The 19,270-nt window shown below is 38.3% G+C and overlaps 1 protein-coding gene across 1 annotated transcript; it reads right to left on the reverse strand.

Annotated features, from left to right (window-relative positions):
* Window positions 1-6,617: 6,617 nt before the first annotated feature.
* Window positions 6,618-8,824, reverse strand: LOC149219348 (uncharacterized). Its single transcript, XM_089386800.1, has 3 exons — window positions 8,578-8,824; window positions 7,632-8,463; window positions 6,618-7,200 (listed from the first exon to the last, which is right to left on the reverse strand). The coding sequence occupies exons 1-3, from the start codon at window positions 8,822-8,824 to the stop codon at window positions 6,618-6,620; spliced, it is 1,662 nt and encodes a 553-aa protein (XP_089242926.1).
* Between the last annotated feature and the right edge of the window lie 10,446 nt (window positions 8,825-19,270).

Below are 19,270 nucleotides of genomic sequence, written 5' to 3' on the forward strand. Positions count from 1 at the left end.
GTCTTCAACAGACAATTCTACAACTTGACCTTATATAAATAACCTGTAATGACGCTCACGAAGTATAATGGGTCACACCAGCTTGACCTTACTAAGAACCACCTGTGTTTAATGCTTCCGGAGCATGATGGATCACATTAGTCTATTGAATATCTGGCATGTTCTTTGTGGTTCTGCATCATTTGATTTTTACCAACAACTTTTTTTTTTAATAATATACATACCAAATAATTTTACACCCACACACAAATATATAAAATATAAAAAGTCTAAACCGATTAAGATCTAAATGTTACAATTATCACTTCCATGGATCTGTCTAGAAAAGCAAGATTGTCCTCTACCAATACTTCAAAGGAACCACTAGATAATTTGACACACAAAATAAGTTCCGACCACGCTTGAAGGAGAAAAATATTTTGACAGCCATAGCGGCCATCAGTTTCACCTTACAGAGTAGCTCGAAATGGAGACTCTGGCACTCTCCTTAGGGTTCATTTCTGTAAAGCAATCATCCCCGTTGCTGATGTGCCAATCCGCAGCTTCAACAGGCCTTATGGAAGAAGCTTAATTGTTTTGGTAGCACCACATTCTCAAAACAAATGAAATACATTTTCTTCCCAATGCCTCTGAAATAATGAATGCTTCAGCTCCGATGGCAATAGTTGTATTCGTCATTGAACTCGTTGACATCAATCTTCTCCAGCTGTAGATATCCAGGTGAACGCTCATTCCATATCTATGACCAGTAATCAAGATAATCCATATTGAAATTTAACCGATTGAATAGTTTAAGTTTCCTTTTAGTTTCTCAATTAAAAATTAGCTTTCCACGCTCTGAATCACTCTAGCCGCCAAAAAATCAAAACACATTGACCCTCTATAATAATTCAGATCTAGAATAAATCTCTAAGATCTCGTCGTCCAGCACACAAATTCCATTATGGCTTGGGATCTCATTGATGGCTCGTCGATAGAGAAATATATTTAAGGCTAGATCATAGCAATCACTCGACACAAAATAATCTCTATATCTACACATACATACACACGAAAATCTACACTTACAGAAAATAAAAAAAAATCAACTCACACATATATACTAATACCAAACAATTACACTCAAGTCTCTTTTACATTTTCTTGGCTCTCCCTTGAGGGAGTCAAGCCAGTGCCACCTCTGATACCATGTTAGAAACGAAATTTGAAAGAGAGTGAGAGATTGTACACAACACAAATCACACTAGTTATATTTTATTAATCTCAAGGGTTACATATTTATAGCATCTAGATGACTGACAACGACACATCTAGATAGCTATTACAACTCACACATAGGAAACTCACTACGTCTAGATTGACATCTAAAGACTCACAACTCACACATTATATGGAAACATTACTTCTAACACATAAAATTTTAGATAACGTATTTTGTTATCGTAAAACAATGACATTCACTTCAAATCCTTATTGCCATTGTCAATGCTTATAGATGGTTCGATACGAATTGATTCTTTTAATCATATAATTTTTTTTTTTTAAGCTACTATAGGATCTTTTCTATTATATGCAACTAAAATAAAATATGTACAATCGTTTGGTGATCTCAACCCGCCCCGAAGGGAAACCGGGTCTGTTGATCACCATCAGTCTGAAAATGACAACCCATAGCATATAAACATAAACCACTGAGTCTACAACATGTACCTTACTCTACCTACATGCAACTCTATAATCCTGTCTGCTATAACAGTTCAAAAACATTTCCAAAAATCTGATTCTCCTAGTTTCTGACAGAAGGTTCAATTGAAAACAGAACGGAAAGATTCAATCTACCATGGATTCCGGCTTGATCTCCTCCTCGCGCTGCACATTAGTTAACTTTTTCAGCAAAGTTTGAATTTCCTCTAACCTGGTGTCCTGCATCTGGATAGTGAGATGGAGATTTTTCATCTCCCTTCTTAGGTTTGGGATTCCTTGAGCCATTTCAGTCATCTCCTCTGCTACCTGTTCCATGGCTTTTGCTATTAACCGTTTCACTACCCAATAGACATGCAGGGCTTGTTTATATAGGGATAAATGACCCCTTGTGTTTCCTAGGTCTGGTAATAGAGTGTTCCAATCCTCCATTTCTGGGTCTGAGGCTTCCTGCAATACATTATTCTCCAGCTCTTGGATAATTCTTCTAATATCTGCATTCGTCCCTTCGTTATATGCCTTTTCCGCGTCCTGAGCCATCTGCTCTGTTGTTCTTCGTCCTCTTTTCTGACGGTTGGGAGGTAGCACCTCTGCTTCATAAGTGTCAGCTTGCCATACTCTCCCTCGGCCCTTGCGACTTCTACCTTTTCCTCTTCGGGAGGGTCTTCCTCTGCTGGTGCTCCGGCTGCCTTGACCAACCTCGAACGTCGCCTTCCCCGTATGTTCTTTCCTGCCAACCTCCATTTCTCCCTCTCCTCGAGTTTCTTCTTCTTCCTACTGCTCCTTCTCCAGCTTGTTAACCCTCACTGCTCTTCCTTTGGTAGGCATATGTTTTTTGGCCTCCTGGGGACTTCCTCGCACCTCAGCTCTCTGCTTATCTTGCTCTTTAACATTCTGAGCTCCCTGCTTGTCCTTGTCCTGGCCCATCCAGCTCCCTTCCTCTTCTCTGTTTTCTCCTACCTTCTTTCTTCTCTCCCCATTGCCTCTTGCCCTCTCTTGAGTCGGATACCATGGATTCTTTGACTAATACTCTCTGCCTTCACCACTTTTCTAAACCTCTGGTTATCATCTACTTTGCCTTTGTCTCGTCTTAGATATTTAACAGTACCTATCATACGATCCACCACCCAATCGTCGCCATCCTTTTCCCTTGCTCTCGCCATTATTCTTTCTCCTCCACTCCTTAGGTTTCGACCACACCTGCATGCCGGCTCTGCATATCTGAGGATGATTAATTTCGGAGGTGGCTTGTGCTTCCACGCCCTGACTGCCATCATTTCTCCACATAGAGTCTTTTTCCTCACCCCGATCGGGGTCTGGCTGCGGCCTTGATCAAGGGCGAGTTGTGTCATTATTGTCCTACTTTATGATTTTATTTAAATTCTCCCATCGAGTTCCTGCTGGATGGGTTGGCCAGATGCTATCCACTTTCCCATCTGATTCATTACAACCCCAATTAGCTAGGTAGTCAGCTGCTTTATTGCCTTCTCGCCTAACATGGTGGATGATCTTATAATCTATATGATTCATGATTTCTTCCAGGTCCTGGATCAGACATGCCATCCTCTAGCTCTTTGCCACCTGTTCCCATTCCTTCCCATTATTCAATTTTCTAATAGTCTCAATTACTAAATTTGAATCACCTTCTATTTCTAGCTTCCCATATCCGTTTCTTATTGCAACTCTAATTCCTTGATAGGTAGCCATAAATTCTGCTTCATTATTACTCATTACACCTCATCTGTCTGCATAAATCCACCTGGTGTGACCTTGGCTATCTCTAAATATCCCTCCGTATCCTGCTGGCCCCATGTTGCCTTTGGAAGCCCCGTCAAAATTTAATTTGATGAAGCCCTCCTGGGGACGAGTGAACACTGCTGGGCTTTGGATCTGTATGCTCTGAGTTTTTTGCTTCTGAGGATAAACCATTCCTTGTTCCAGATTTAGCTTAATTAAGATTCAGTTTTCTTCCATAGTAGTTTTCCAATCCTCCTGATCCCAAACTTCTGATAGGATTGTTTCCCTTATAAGACTTTGAGTTCTTTTCCATATCAACTCCGGGGGATTTATTTTATTTTGAAATACTCTTCTGTTTCTCTCTTTCCAGATAAGCCATATGTTGAAACCTGCTACCAGACTCCAAGCTCTCCTCACTACTGGGCTTAGAAATTGGCCTTTCCCCCATTGGAAAATGGTTTGTTTTATGCTCTGAGGGTCCTGGTTTGTCTTTCTGAAGAGGATTCTTGTCTCTTCCCATTGTTGTTGTGCTACCGGGCAGGAGTTTAAGATATGTTCCTGGGTTTCTATATCTTGTTTACATAAGCTGCATCTGGGTGGTCCTAGGAACCCTCATTTCTGAATTTGATCCCAAGTCAGGATGCGTCCTCTTCCCACTAGCCAGGCGAACATGGTGACCTTTGGCCACCACCTGTTCCCCCATAGTTGTTTCCAGTCTTGTAGCTGTTCTTCTTGCTCCTGTTTGGACTTTAGTAGGTATGCCTCCTTAACCGTAAAGGTGCCTTTTGAAGATCCTCCCCATCTAAGAATGTCTGGCTCTGTTCTGGTTTTAATTATTCTTGATTCCATCTCTTTTACTAGCTTTGCTTTGAGATCCTCATTAATGTTATTGTCCCATTCTTCTGGTCCCTTCCATTCTCTCCAAGTCTCGTTATCTCTTCCTTCCCTCCAGTAATTGCTTACATAATTTAGGCCTTTGGCTTTGGCTTCCCTGTACGTAATTAGCATGTCCTGAATTTCCACCATTCTACCCCTTTGCTGCCAGGCTTCCTCCCAGAATTTAGCTGTCTTTCCATTTCTTATTTCCAAAAAAGCATACTTATTTATGATATCTCTATTCTGGCTTGCCAAATCCCATATCGTGGATCCTTTTGGCACCTCCTCCTTTCTCAAAATCTCTTCAGCAGTTGCAGGCATGTTGTATTTTTGAGTCCATATTTTTTTCCATAAATCTTTGCCCCCTTTCATCCAGCGCCACCATAGTTTCGCTCCTAGGACTTGGTTTAGGGTAAGAGGATCTCTAAGACCCAGTCCCCCTGCCTCTTTTGCTTTTTTTAGACTGTTCCATGATGTTAAGGCCCACTTCTTCTGTTGTTTAGGCCCTCCCCATAAGAATTTTCTAAATATTTCAATCATTTTAGTACATACTCCTTTGGGAACAGCCATTACCAGTAGGGGGTAAATCGGTATTGATTGGAGAATCGATTTAAGGAGCACTAGTATTGTTGCTATATTCAAATATCTGAAAGACCAGTTGGCTAATCTATTCTTGAGTTTATCTCAGGTAGGCTACCAGTTAGCTATTCTCAGAGGATTGATAGCTAGCAACGTGCCCAAGTATTTTGTAGGGAATTCTCTCAATCTGAACCCCAAAGTTCTAGTCAAGTGGGCTTTTACCATCTCGGGTGCGTTGAAGATGAAGGTGTTGGATTTTTCCTTGTTGATTCTCGTGCCTGAAGCTTCCATAAATACCTCAAGATCCCTTTTACCCTTTTGACTTCTCTCAGGGAAACAATACAGAATAGCATAATATCGTCCACAAACTGTTGGTGCGTTACAGGAAGGTTTTTTCCCCATGGTCTTAGACCTTTTATTTTCCTCTCTCTCAGCTCTTTTTTGAAGTATCTTCCCAATCCGTCAACAGTTATTATAAATAGAAATGGTGATAAGGGGTCACCTTGGCGTAATCCTCTTGTGGCATTAAAAGTCAAGGTTGGAGTACCATTCAAAAGGACGGAGAAATTTGGTGTAGAAATCATGTTGTGGATCCATTTCACCCATCTATTGCAAAACCCATAAGCCTGTAGTATTGACTCTAAGTAGTTCCAATTTAGGCGATCATAGGCTTTTGAGAGATCAAGTTTTATAATCATTCATGGTTCCTTTTTTTGTTTCAGGGTATGAATAACTTCCTGAGATACTACCAGAACATCTAAGATCTGTCTCCCTTCCACAAACCTTGTTTGTTCAGGGGAGATTATACTGGAGACGATTGGCTTTAGTCTTTTGACCATTAAAGTGTCAATGATCTTGTATATTACATTACAAAGAGCAATTGGATGGAAACCCTGAGCTATTTCGAAATGAGTAGTTTAAATTAGGAATGAGACTTAAAAGAGCTGAGTTTAGGCCTAGCCATACCTTTTTATTTCTGCATGATTCCTCAACCACTTCCATTATGTCTCGTCCTAGAAACTGCCAGCTTGCCTGGTAGAATTCTGCTGTGAATTCGTCTAGGCCTGGGGCCTTGTTTCCTTTCAGACCTTTCACTATTTCCTCCACTTCCTCCAGGGTTGCGCCCTCATCAGTGCTAATTTTTGGTCCCTAGTGACCAAATCTGGGATCTCATTGCTTATCCTTCTTATAGCCTCTATTTTGTTCCTTTGAGGTTCCCTGAGCATATCCTTGAAGTTTCCTACTAGTTCCTGTTCCAATTCTTCGTGCTGGGTTATGCGTTGCCCTCCCTCATTTTTAATTGAAAAAATCCTATTCCTTTGTCAGTGTTGGATCATGGCTTGATGAAAAAACTTCGTATTTCTCTCTCCTTCTCTGAGCCAGTTTATACGGGACTTTTGCTTCCATAAGATTTCTTCTTGTTTCCTGCGCTCCTCAATTTGGCCTATTACTATGCCCTCTTCTCTACTTCTCTCTTCATTCCTGCCTTCTAATATAATCACCTGTTGCAACTCACTCATTTTTTGCTCTAAGCGTTGTTGTTCTTTGAATATATCTCCGAATTCTTCTTTGTTCCACTTTTTTATTTTCCCCCTGAGTTCTTTCAATTTTAATTGGAAAGTTTGCATCTTACTTCGCCCACTTTGTTGGCTTGTGGTCCACCATTCTTCTACCTTTGGCATAAACTGATGGTTCCTGAGCCAGAATGCTTCAAACCTGAAAGGTCATTTTTTAGGGCCCTGTTTGAGGTCGATTTCTAACTTGACTGGCCAGTGGTCTGAGCCTATTGCAGGGAGGATCATAGCCTCAATGTATACATCTCTATTCATGATTTGTTCTGAAACTAGGAATCTATCCAATCTCGAAGCTATTTGGTTTGATCCGCCTCTACGATTATTCCATGTATGGGTACCATTTATTGTTTGAATATCCACCATTCTTTGTTCCGATATCATATCTCTAAATTCTTCCATATCCGGGTCTATTTTTCTCAATCCTCCTCTCTTTTCTGCTAGGGTCGTGATCATATTGAAATCTCCACCTATAATCCATGGCATTTCTGGGTAGAGTCTTCTTACTGATTTCATATTCGGTAGGAATCCTTTGCGTTCATTTGGTGAGTGTGGTCCATAAACTCCTGAGAGGGCAACCCACTCAGAGGACCCTATCAGTCTAAACATGCCTGAGAGGATTCGGGGGAAGCTTATCAAATTTCCAAATTGGATTTCCTCAGGATTCCATAGGATTGCCAATCCTCCTGCACTGCCTACCGCATCTTGCCCCATTACCTCATACTGAGTATTACCCCTGCTCATTATTTCTTCCATTTTTTGCATGCTGATCTTTGTTTCTTGAACTATCATTATACTTGGTTTGTCTTTTTTCAATCTATCTCTCAGGTATCTCTGTTTACCCCTACTGTTAAGACCTCTAATGTTCCAGCTTGTAATTATCATTTTAATAATTTTGGGGTTTGTTGAAATACCTCAGATAAAGGTATGACTCTTCCTGAATTTACTAGCATCTCTCCGACCTCTTGAATTGTTTCGCTCATCGAACGCTTGCCTCTTTTTCTTCCTCCTTTGCTAGAGCTGCCCATTCCTGAGTTCTGCGCCCCTTGCGTTTCTATCTATTCCATTTTGTTTGCTGCAAATACCCCTGTCTTTTCCTTATATTTTTGGAATGCCTCTTTGTATATTTGTTTCTGTTCCTCAGGAATGAATCTTTCATCTAAATACCTCCATTCCTGTAACAATTTCCTCATTGTATGCTCCTCTTCTCCTCCTTTGTCTTTCTGCAGATCTACTTCCATTTGAGTTTGTTCATTTGCCTGTTCCTCCTTCTCTTCTACTTCTCCTTGTTCTGTATCCCCTTGTCCTGCTTCCTGCTTTTCTGTTTCTTTTAATATTTCCATTGGTTCCTCATCGCTAACCTCCTTTTCCGTTCCTGATTCCTCCTCCTGGAGGACTTTGAATTTATTCTGCGTTTCCAAAGGTATATTTTCCTTGGGTGGTTGTCGTTGAGACATACTTTTCCCTGATTTCCTTTTGTTCTGCACTTCTTTAAATCCCTCTTCCTCTCTTCCTGGATCCTCTGCTGGTGTTCTTTCCTCTTCTTTCTTGTCTGTTGATTCCTCTATTCTATTTAAAGGGCATTGTCTGTAGAGATGGCCATATTCATGACATCTTCTGCAATGGAACAGAATATGTTCATAATCCACTGGTTGTTGCCAAACCTCATCATGATATTCTAGTTTGATAAAATCTGGGAGAGGTTCGGTAATATTCATATACACACATATCCTGGCGTACGACGTATATCTCCCTCTTTTGGTGGATTCAGCTACTTTCACGAATGAACCTATTGCATTACCTATCCCTTCTAGGATCTCCGGATCCCAAAACTCTATTGGCAGTCCGAAAAGTCTGATCCAAACAGGGGCTGCTAGCATTTTCTCCTTGTCTGGATTGTAGCAGTCCTCCCAGTGTCGAATAAATAAACCAACATTATTCATAAAATAGGGACCTCCCTCGAAAATCCTTTCCTTATCCTCTGTGTTGGAGAAGATTACTGTGAAAAAACCCTTGGCCCCCAGTTTTAATTCTACGTGTCCCTTAGGTTTCCATTTCTGATGTACCCATTTGGACAGATTTTTCTCTCACGGCCAAAACCCAACAAACTTACATATTAAGGCATAATCCCTCATGTAGCTTCTATGCCCTTCAAGTCTATTGTTCAGGATTATGAACCTGGGTTGTTTCAAAGCCCTTGGAAGGCATTTTCCGCTCAAGCCCGTCTGCCAGCTGGTTCCCTTTACTGGGTTTTCTCTGTTGTTTGCCCTCGTCCTATTCCGCATTCGGTCCCTACTCGACTCCCCTGCTGTCATATTATTATAGGAGGGGATCTCTCCCCTCCCCGCGCTTGTTGCCATTAAGCTTCCAATGCCCACTGCTTTCTGCGCACTCCCCTTTGCTGATGGCTGCGATTCTCCGGCTTGGGCTGTCGCAGGAGGATCTGGGCTCTTTGCGTTTGGCTTTGGATTCAAGGTTACAATCAAGGAAGGCTGATCGAGCCCTCACTATCTCTGAAACCCTAGCTCCTCTATTCAAGTTTCGCTCTCTCGATCTCCTTAATCATATAATTTTTAACATAAGAATTATGTGATTTTTTCTTGGTTAGGTATTTAGATTTAGCGGAAGACATACATATGTGTAACATTTCTTTAATTTAATTTAGAGTAAACATGATATGAGAAATAATATCTTTTTATGTTTACGATCATTTTAGTAATTTGATACTTAGTGATACATTAGTTAATTGATTATAATTTTAGAGTAAATATTTTATAGAGGAAGATATACAAAAACAATTAAAAATATTTAGCTGATGAGTATTATATATATATATATATGAAAAGCTGATGAGTATTATATATATATATATATGAAAAAGAAAAAAAAATTAGGATTTATGATACTTAACTAATGGTATTACTCATATTTTAAATTAGTACTTATTTTAGTACATTATATTTTTTATTTAATGTTTCTTTAATACGTTAACATTCATCCCCTTCATTATAGGTAGGAAAAATCACAAAAGCAGATCTTTAAAATATAGTTTGCCACATTTTGTCGATTCTGGTTCATTTAATATTCTGGTGGATTTAACAGGGTCTCGGTCTTTCTCATGTCTTACGAATGTTTTGTTTTTTATCATTTTATTTAAATATTTTCAAAAAAATATAATATTAATATATATATATATATATATTATCTTTACAAATATTATAAATAAAAAATACATTATTTTTCTTATAATTTAATATAATTATATTAAAATTTTGTTTTCAAAATCAAAGGAAATGAAATTTTGCTGCAAATAAACTCTCAATTCCATAAAGTAAAGATCTATTATATAATATTTTTCAACAAAATAGCAATTCACTTTTCTATAAAATACAATATTTAATTATAAAAATTAAAATTAAAATTTAATGTGATATATCAATAAATATTAGATAGAAAATTAAAGATTACTCTATTTTCATAAATATTGTAATTTAAGTATATTGTGCGTAAAATAGATAGTGGTGCAGTGTACTCTTAACTCACTCTTTGATGTGAATGTTATGGGTTTGAAATTCGTGGGAAAAAATGGAACCATGTTAAAAGTTTGTGTGGCCTAGGATAGATGCTTTTCCTTGGTTATTTTGAAGAACTAGATGACCTTGGGTTGGTGGTGTGGCCCATGCTAGATGTGATCCATTGGCGATTTTGATGGCTTAGATACCCCTAGGTTGGGTTTTGTCTGGTGTAATATCTCCAAAACTCAAATAACTTGACAAACAACAACAAAAATATATTATAATTTTCTTTTTTTTTTAATATTTTTTGAGTTTTATGTTCTGTTAGTATCATATTACCCAACCACACCAATCCTTATTCTAGCCCTATATTTTTGGGCATTTCATCAAAATTGAACCACATCAAATATTAATATGGTTGGATTTCTTTAAATATATCCTTCAATTTACCATAAATTGCAAATCTTCACATACTTCCATCCCTTATAGATATATTTGTTTCAAACTAATAAATGAGTTTCCTGGTTGTAATCATTCAACCACAAACAATTATATTGATGTTCTTCCATCTATCCAAATACATGGTTTGCTACTATAATTTCTAGGCATCTTAACTATTAAATGTATGTAGTGTAAATCTTACAACCTCACTTTTATCTATATTCATCTTCATTTATTTATTCCGTTTATTAATACTAAGGTGGAAAATTTTCATTATGAGTACCATTTGGATATGCAAGAACTAACCATAAATGGACACTTCTAAGAAAACAAGCACACAATACACTTCACAAACCTATACTAAATTAATATACATCTAGATAACATTAATCTCACATGTGTCACATACTTCTTGGCCATTCTATGAGGGAGTTACACTCATAACACTTCTTCGCCATTTTGTAATGGAGTTACACTCATAACATGAAGCTTTATTGTCAAAACAAAAATAACTCTTTCCATGGGAGATTTATTATATTTGATCCATTTCCAAACACATGATAGAATACTATATTTATAGTAATTGGATATGCACAACACATAACTATAACCAATTTAAACTAGAATGATAACGATTTTAACATGGTAACAACTCACACTTATTGGAAAATAACTATCTCTTGAAAAATAAGTTGAAAATGCATTAGAAAAATAAATTTCTTGCATCAATACTAAAGGACGCAAGCCAAACTAACCTAATTATTAAGCTCAGTACAAGTAGGAGTTCATATCTCTAGTAGATGTATCCTCAAAATATTTTTATTGGTGTGTTGTCGAAGATAAAGAAGATGTGTATAGAGAGAGAAAGAACCAACATAAATCCATCTTAACCTTTAATTTATTAAGTGTTAAAGGAAATGAACTCTCTTAGAGTGAAAAACTTTCTTTAAATTTTTCCATCTCACAAAAAAATTTCACTTCAAATGATTTAATCTCACTCCACACTTTATAAATCTAAAACTAAAATAAATACATACTCATTTATTAAAATTACCAAAATTGCTATCTTAAATCTTTATATACACTTCATAACTTATCTCATTAAATAATTCAAAAGAAAATAAAATAAGAATGATAAGCATCAAAGAAGCCTGCCCTTTGATGTCAGTACACCTATAAGGTTCCATTATAAATGTTACACTCATTTATAGGAGGCTGAAAATATAAATACTACCACCTAAAGGGGTGTATGTTGTGTATGTTTTTTCTTCTAAATACCGTACCTCAATAAAAGATGATTGATTTAAAATCATATATTTTGATGATCAAACTATCCTCGTGATATTACATATGAAACATGATTTTACAGGTTATCTGGTTCCGTACATTCACCTAAGCATTGCTATTCTGGGTGCTTCCGTGTCCATGTGGGAGTACAAGCAATGTGAGTGGTAAGCCTGTGTGAACAATTATATTTTCACAAAGCATCTCAAATTTGGATGAATTTTCTACCATCATATAAGATTTTCTTTCCTCATATTAGGTACAAAAGTGTGAATGATCAGTCTTCGTAGTTATGCAAATGATTACATTGTCTCCACGAAATACTTCAATTTCGTACGAATGTTTTTTTGAGTTTCGTTTTATGCAATAGATATTGCGATATTATAACGATGTATCTAATGCGGCCCAACAGTTTTGAGTATTTTTTGGTTATCAAATATATAAAAATGCAAATGGATGTTATTGGTTGGAACTATTACACACTTATAAGTAGATTCTTAGTTAGAGCATGGGACTATATGCAAGATTCCTTTTGCATAATTTACTTCTTGATTTGCTCCTTCTTTAACTCCGCAACTGGTTAATTCTTCTGCATGATTTACTCCCTTATTTGCTCCTTCTTTAACTCCGCAACTGGTTAGTTCTTCTGCATGATTTACTCCTTGATTTGCTTCTTCTTTCACTCCGCAATTGGCTAGTTCTCTTTGGAACTTTTTGTAGGTGTTGAGTCTTCTCATTGATCACCACTATGGTGCATTACCTTGGGTATTCACCCAGTAATACTATATCATGAGCATTGTAACCTATTTTTTAATGAATCATTCTTTTGTTCTTTCGATTTTCTTTTAGTGTTTTTGCTCTGCAAATCTGTGTGTTCAACCTTTACTAGCTAGATTCATCTGTGCAGGTTTTCTAATACATTTACATGGTACCAGAGCCCACAGGTTGCTAGATAAAAGGCGCACCAATACTTTATTTTGCAGGTATTACAGCTTGGAGATCGAAAATCGACAGAAAAATGGAGTTTCCCAAAGCATCGTTCCTAACACCGTACAACTATCACTAATGGAAGAACCAAATGGCTCGATACCTTCGTCATAAAGGGTTGTACAGGATTGCCATGGCTACAAAAGTGGAACCCACTTCAACCATAGAGAAATCCAAGTACCTCAACCGTGTGGATGAGACCCACGGATCCATATGCATGTGCATCTCTCTAGAGTTGCAGTTTCATCTATCTGCTTGCAATACTCCCAATGAGATTTGGAAAAAGGTTGAGGAGATCTACGGGAAATGGGATGAGATGAAAGGACATCTGCTCGTAGTGGAGCTGTTGTCATTGGATCCATGGAACTATAACAGAATTCAAGACTTATTCACCAAATATAATGATCTATTGCTGCAACTCAAGGGTTGCAGAATTGAAAAATCCAAGGAGGAGAGTCGCTAAGTTCTCTCTATTATGTCAAAGCTTAGACCGGAATACTCCGTCTTTGTATCTACATTTCATTCAGTAAGGCTCACAACAGGTAAATCCCACACTATGCCTTCTCTCAAAGAATTTATGGAGTCCCTTATTTTTTAGCAAGATAAACTCATTGGCATGGGGAAAATCAAACCTCCAAAAGCGCATGCACTTGCTGTGCATGATGGCAGCCACAATAAAAATCACAGATCTGATTCAAATCATAAAAATCAGCAGCAAAATGACAAGGGAAAGGTGCATTCCCATCCAAAGAGGGAAGGGTACACCAAGCCCTTCAATGACTCCTTTGGCTCGAGAAATGAGAAAGGGAAGAAAGGAAATAGCAGCACCTACTGTCAAAGAGGATTCTATCCAAAATCCTCTTGCATGAAGAAACAAATTGACCAAATGGCAAAAATCCTTCAGAAGCAAAACCATGGGAACCACATCCCTCAGGGCACCAAGAAGAAAACTAAGGGTCCACCACACGGGAAAGGTAATAATTTTCATGCTTTAGTTCAAATTAATTCTTCTCTTGATGCATGGATTATAGATTCTGGTGCATCACATCATATGGCTACTAAAAAGGAAGTCTATTCCTCTTTGGATGCAGTAAAGGACCTCCCATCCTCATGGGAGATGACTCACCTATTGAGGTCACCGGAAAAGGTAGAGTGGAACTTTTACACGGAAGCTTTGAAGATGTGCTTTATGTTCCAAAACTTTTGGTAAACCTACTTTCAGTTTATCAGATCACTCATTCCAGCACCAGAAAGAGAGTGGAATTCACTCCATATGTAGTGAACATATATGATCTACATAGCAGCTCCAAAATTGCAACTGGTGAGGTAAACAATGGAGCTAGAGTGTATACATTTTCTAAATTTATTGAATCTCAATCCTTCTTATTGCTTACACATGCTGATGATAGTAGTAGGCTTTGGCACAAGAGCTTTGATCACTTAAATTATAGGTATATGCAGCAGCTAAGCAAGAATGAGATGGTTTAAAGCTTGCCAAATATCAGTTTCTCCAAAGGGTGTGTCCTTGGCAAACATCCCATAGAAAAGTTTGACATCGGCAAGACTCATAGAGCATCCTCTCCTCTAGATCTGATCCATAGTGATCTCATGGGGCCTTTTCCTCATACTTCCATCAACAAAGCAAGGTAGGTGCTTACATTTATTGGTGATTTCTCTCGGTATACTTGGGTGTATCTTCTCAGGGCCAAATATGAAGTTTTTGCGCACTTTGAAGATTTCAAAGAACTAGTTGAGACACAATTAGAGAGAAAGACCAAAGCCCTCCGTACAGGAAATGGGGGGGAATATGTTAACACATCACTTCGGAAGCTTTGCCTTCAGTCCAGCATACAGTTGCAGTACACAGTTCCATACACTCTGCAGCGAAACAGAGTTGTTGAGAGAAAGAACCGATCTCTCAAAAAGATGGCTTCCTGCATGTTGCATGCTAAGTCACTGCCTCATAAGCTATGGGCTGAAGCACTTAATTGTGCTAACTACATCCAGAATATATCTCCTCATAAGTCTGTCAAGGATCAGACCCCCTTTGAGGCTTGGAGCAGCACCAAATGAGAGGTCACCCACTTCCGTGTTTTCGGCTCCTGAGCATGGGTCAGGATCCTCTCTGAAAAGAGGAAAGCTCTTGATCCACAGAGCATTGAGTGCATCTTTGTTGGATACCATGATGGTGTGAAGGGATACTGGCTCCTGATTTCCTCTACAGACAAGCTCATCATTGAGCAAAGTGTCAAATTTGAGGAAAGTCTCTCACATGCACCTCAATTGCCACATGCAGACACCTTTTATCTTCCTCATGTCCGAGATGATGACTCAGTACACTCAGATGTAGATACAGAGCATGCAGATGCTGACGTAGAGCATGTAGATGCAGAGACAAAGTCTTCAGATACAAATCTAGTGCATGCATATGATGATCCACTTCCAAGCCCTGATCGGGCTTCCAGCAGTGAATCATATTCCCCTATTATAAATCAAATAAAAAGGAGCTTATGTGAGATATATGCAGAAGACCACCCAACAGCCAGAAATGGTCTTGTGGGGGATAATTCTGATCTGCAGGGGACTAGCTCAAAGTTTATTGAGCCTCCTCTTGCCCTCACTGCCACTGAACCATCGCCATCCTGGCATTGTCATTTGGTTCATTCTTCTGATCCACAGTCTTATGCTGAGCCTATTGGGCATCCATCTTGGGAGTCCACCATGGAAGAGGAGTATAACTCCCTCCTCAAGAACCAGACATGGGATCTGGTCCCCCTTCCTTCAGGAAGGAAACTTGTCCGATGCAAATGGGTCTACAGGACCAAGAGTGTTGCAGATGGGAAAATCACTAGACGAAAGCAAGGATAGTAGCTAAAGGCTTCCAACAAGTGCATGGTATTGATTATGACGAGACCTTTGCTCCAGTAGCAAGTATGGATTCCATACACCTTACACTTACCATTGCGACTGCCTAGGGGTGGGAAGTACATCAGATGGATCTGAAGAATGCCTTTCTTCATGGAGACCTATCTGAGGAGATCTACATGGAGCAGCCACATGGTTTCATTTAGGATTCATCTTTGCTCTGCAAACTGAATAAATCTCTCTATGGCCTTAAGCAGGCCCTGAGAGCTTGGTATGTGAAGATGGATTCTTTTCTCTTATCACAAAACTTTGAAAGATGTAAGTCTGATCCGAATGTTTACATGCTCAGGACACATGAATCTCTTCTTATCTTAGTTTTGTATGTGGATAACCTCCTAATCACCGGTAGCTCGGCTTCAGCCATTGCTACAGTCAAGAGGGCCTTGCATGATAGGTTCTTGATGATGGACATGGGTCCATTACACTTCTTTCTTGGTCTTGAGATCAGCCAAGATGCCACAGGCATCAAACTCTCTCAAGCTAAGTATGAACAAGATCTCCTCAAGAGATTTCGCATGACTGACTGCAAGCCAGCACCGACTCCTTTTCTGTCTGGGGTCCACCTTGAGGATGGAGGTGACACTCATTAGTTGACATCACTCTTTACCAGAAGCTAGTGGGGAGCTTATTGTACCTCACCCACTCCAGACTAGATCTCTCATATGTAGTAGGGGCAGTTTCCAGATACATGTAGGAGCCGCATGAGCTACACTGGAATGCTACCAGCACATCCTTCGATATGTGCAGGGCACCATCACCTTCGGGATTCACTATGCAGTAGGCACTGCATTGAATCTCCTTGGATTCACAGATTCTGATTGGGTGGGAGACAACATTGATCGCAAGTCCACCTCCGGATATTCACTTGGTCTAGGATCTCGCCCTATCTGTTGGTCGAGCAAGAAGTGGGCTGCTATTGCTCTCTCTTCAGCTGAGTCTGAGTACAGAGGAGTAGTCAACATCACCATTCAGGCTCTGTGGCTACAACACTTCCTCACTGAGTTGAGCGTTCAGTTCCACCAGCCCATTGTCATCTAGTGTGACAACCAGAGCACTCTCAAATTTTACAGGGATCCAGTACAGCGACAGCGAACGAAGCACATAGAGATCCATATACACTACATTAGAGACTTAGTACATGATCGGGTCATTGATTTGCAGTTCTATCTTTCAGTAGAATGGATTGTAGACATCTTCACCAAGAATCATCTTGGAGTGAAGGACACAGTTTCTTAGCAACTGCCTTTTCTTCCTCTTTTCTTTTGATTACATTGTATTTTGAGGGAGGGTTTTTCCCATGAGGTTTTCCCTCTCTCATCAATTTTAGTACAAGTTGCACTATATTTTGGGTGACCTTTGGCCTTAGCTGCCAGGGCCCATTTTCTATTTTTCCCCATAGTGGTGTTTAGGGGGGGTGTTGGAACTACTACACACCTACACGCGGACTCTTAGTTAGAGCATGGGACTACATGCAAGATTCCTTCTACATGATTTACTCCTTGATTTGCTCCTTCTTTAACTCTGTAACTGGTTAGTTCTTCTACATGATTTACTCCCTGATTTGCTCCTTCTTTAACTCTGCAACTGGTTAGTTCTTCTGGATGGTTTACTCCTTGATTTGCTCCTTCTTTCACTCCGCAACTGGCTCGTTCTCTCCAGAACCTTTTGTAGGTGTTAAGTCTTCTCATTGATCACAACTATTGTGCATTACCTTGGGATCTTCACCCAGTAATGCTATATCATGAGAATTGTAACCTATTTTTTAATGAATCATTCTTTTATTCTTTTGATTTTCTTTTAGTGTTTTTGCTTTGCAAAGCTGTGTGTTCAACCTTTACTAGCTAGATTCATCTATGCAGATTTTCTAACACATTTACATTACTGCATTAAATAAACTTAATTTAGTCCAAAGAAACTTAAATGTATATTTAATAAAATTACATGAAATATAAAATTATATAATATTTTTAATTTATAATATCAAATTATCACACTAACTAGGTTATCACTATCAATCTTTTAACTTATCATTATGATGATAACTTGTCATTACTATAATCAACTTTAGTTTCTTTTTGTTTTACGGAACTTTTCCACTAGGACAATAATGGAAAACCGAAACCTATTGGTCATAGGCTCTTTGCTCTAAGTTAAATATATTAGTGAAACATATTCAAGGTCTTGTTCTCCTTGATAAGTTGAACATCTTTACGATACTTTCGGCTACTCAATCAATTCTTTATATATCAGCGTGATAAGTGGGTTGCTGTGATATAAAAGTTTAGATAATGTTATTTGTTATCAGAAAGCAATGACATCCAGTTTAAATCTTTAATCATATACTTTCAGTGTCAATGCTTATGGGTTGTTCGATGCAAAGTGATTGGTTTAATAATGTAATCTTTAACATGAGAATTATGTGGAGTTTTTCATGGGTATGTCTTCAGATTTGGCGGAAGGTATACGTATTTTTAATATCATGTTTTATCTTAAGTCACAAGACACGTCTTCCAAGGCGCCGTGTCCCGTATTTTACGTGTCGGACATGAAGATGGCCCCAAAACATGTCGAAAACATTTTTCATCATGTCCTGTAAAATGTAAAACGTATTCGTCGGTTTTTGTTATGTCCTGCATCTGGAAAACACGTATTCCGTTGATAGAAAACGTTGTCTGCATAAGTTGCAATTTTTTTTGAAAGAAACAAATAATTTTTTAGTGGGGCAGCTTAATGATCAAGTCTAGGCCCTAGTACTTAAGCTTCATTTTCATCCTTTTACTTAAATTTTTTACATTACCATGAAATGACTCAGGATGTTTGAGAGTGGTTCCGGCCTCATTGGATTTCATATGGAGAAAGTAGAATTTTAGATTTCATTCAAAATGCAGCAGACTTATCAGTTTTTCAAGATTTTAGGATTGGGAGATTGTAATGTTTCTAGGGGACACCACCTGCCCAGGCTACCCCTGCCACCAGTAGAGGATGCGGTCTAGCTCCTATAGCTCCTACTTATAGTTCTTCGACTTCTACAGCATAGCAAACTCCACTGCCAACTCCACCAGCACCAGCATCTACATTTACAGGGAAAGGGAAAGCTGTGGCATTTTCTCGCAAGAGGGGCAAAGGAAATCAATAGGATTAGACTTTAGTTATTTTCTTATGTGCTTGTAAGTTGTACATGAACAATGAACATTGAATATTCAAGAATCAAGACCAAGCATATCACATTTTAATTTCTAAATAGTAAATTTTGATTCTATTTTTTTTTTTTAAGTGAACTACGAACTTTGAGAAGTAATTATATTTTAATTTGATTAGATAAGCTACAACCTGCAATTTAATATGGATAAAAAACTATATTTCGGTATATATATATATATAAAACGTGTCCCCCATGTCCTGTTTCCAGGTCACTTCATTTCGTATTGAATACTCGTATTTACGTGTCCTCCGTGTCTTGTGTCCTCGTGTCATGTGACTTAGGTTTTATCTTTAATTTAATTTAATTTTAAAATGGAGATGATGTGATCAATAATATTATTGTGTGTTAGGATTATTTTAATAATTTGATAATTTATAATAAATTAATTAGTTGATAAAAAATTTAGAGTAAATAAGTTTTTAAAAATGATAAAAAAATATTTATAAATATAT

This window comes from Pinus tabuliformis, chromosome Q (genome assembly GCF_031772625.1).
Source record: "Pinus tabuliformis cultivar Carrire ecotype Pingquan chromosome Q, CPIR1, whole genome shotgun sequence".
Classification (NCBI taxonomy): Eukaryota; Viridiplantae; Streptophyta; class Pinopsida; order Pinales; family Pinaceae; genus Pinus; species Pinus tabuliformis.

Bases quoted from the DNA above. Each gene is read 5' to 3' on its own strand.
- LOC149219348 (XM_089386800.1), bottom strand. From the start codon at position 8,824: ATGGCAACAAGCGCGGGGAGGGGAGAGATCCCCTCCTATAATAATATG. The intron at 8,464-8,577 runs GTAAGTTTGTTG...GTTTTTTCACAG, and splicing joins GAGGGATTATGCCTTAATAT to TAATCTTCTCCAACACAGAG. The intron at 7,201-7,631 runs GTATTTAGATGA...AATAATGAGCAG, and splicing joins AAATTGTTACAGGAATGGAG to GGGTAATACTCAGTATGAGG.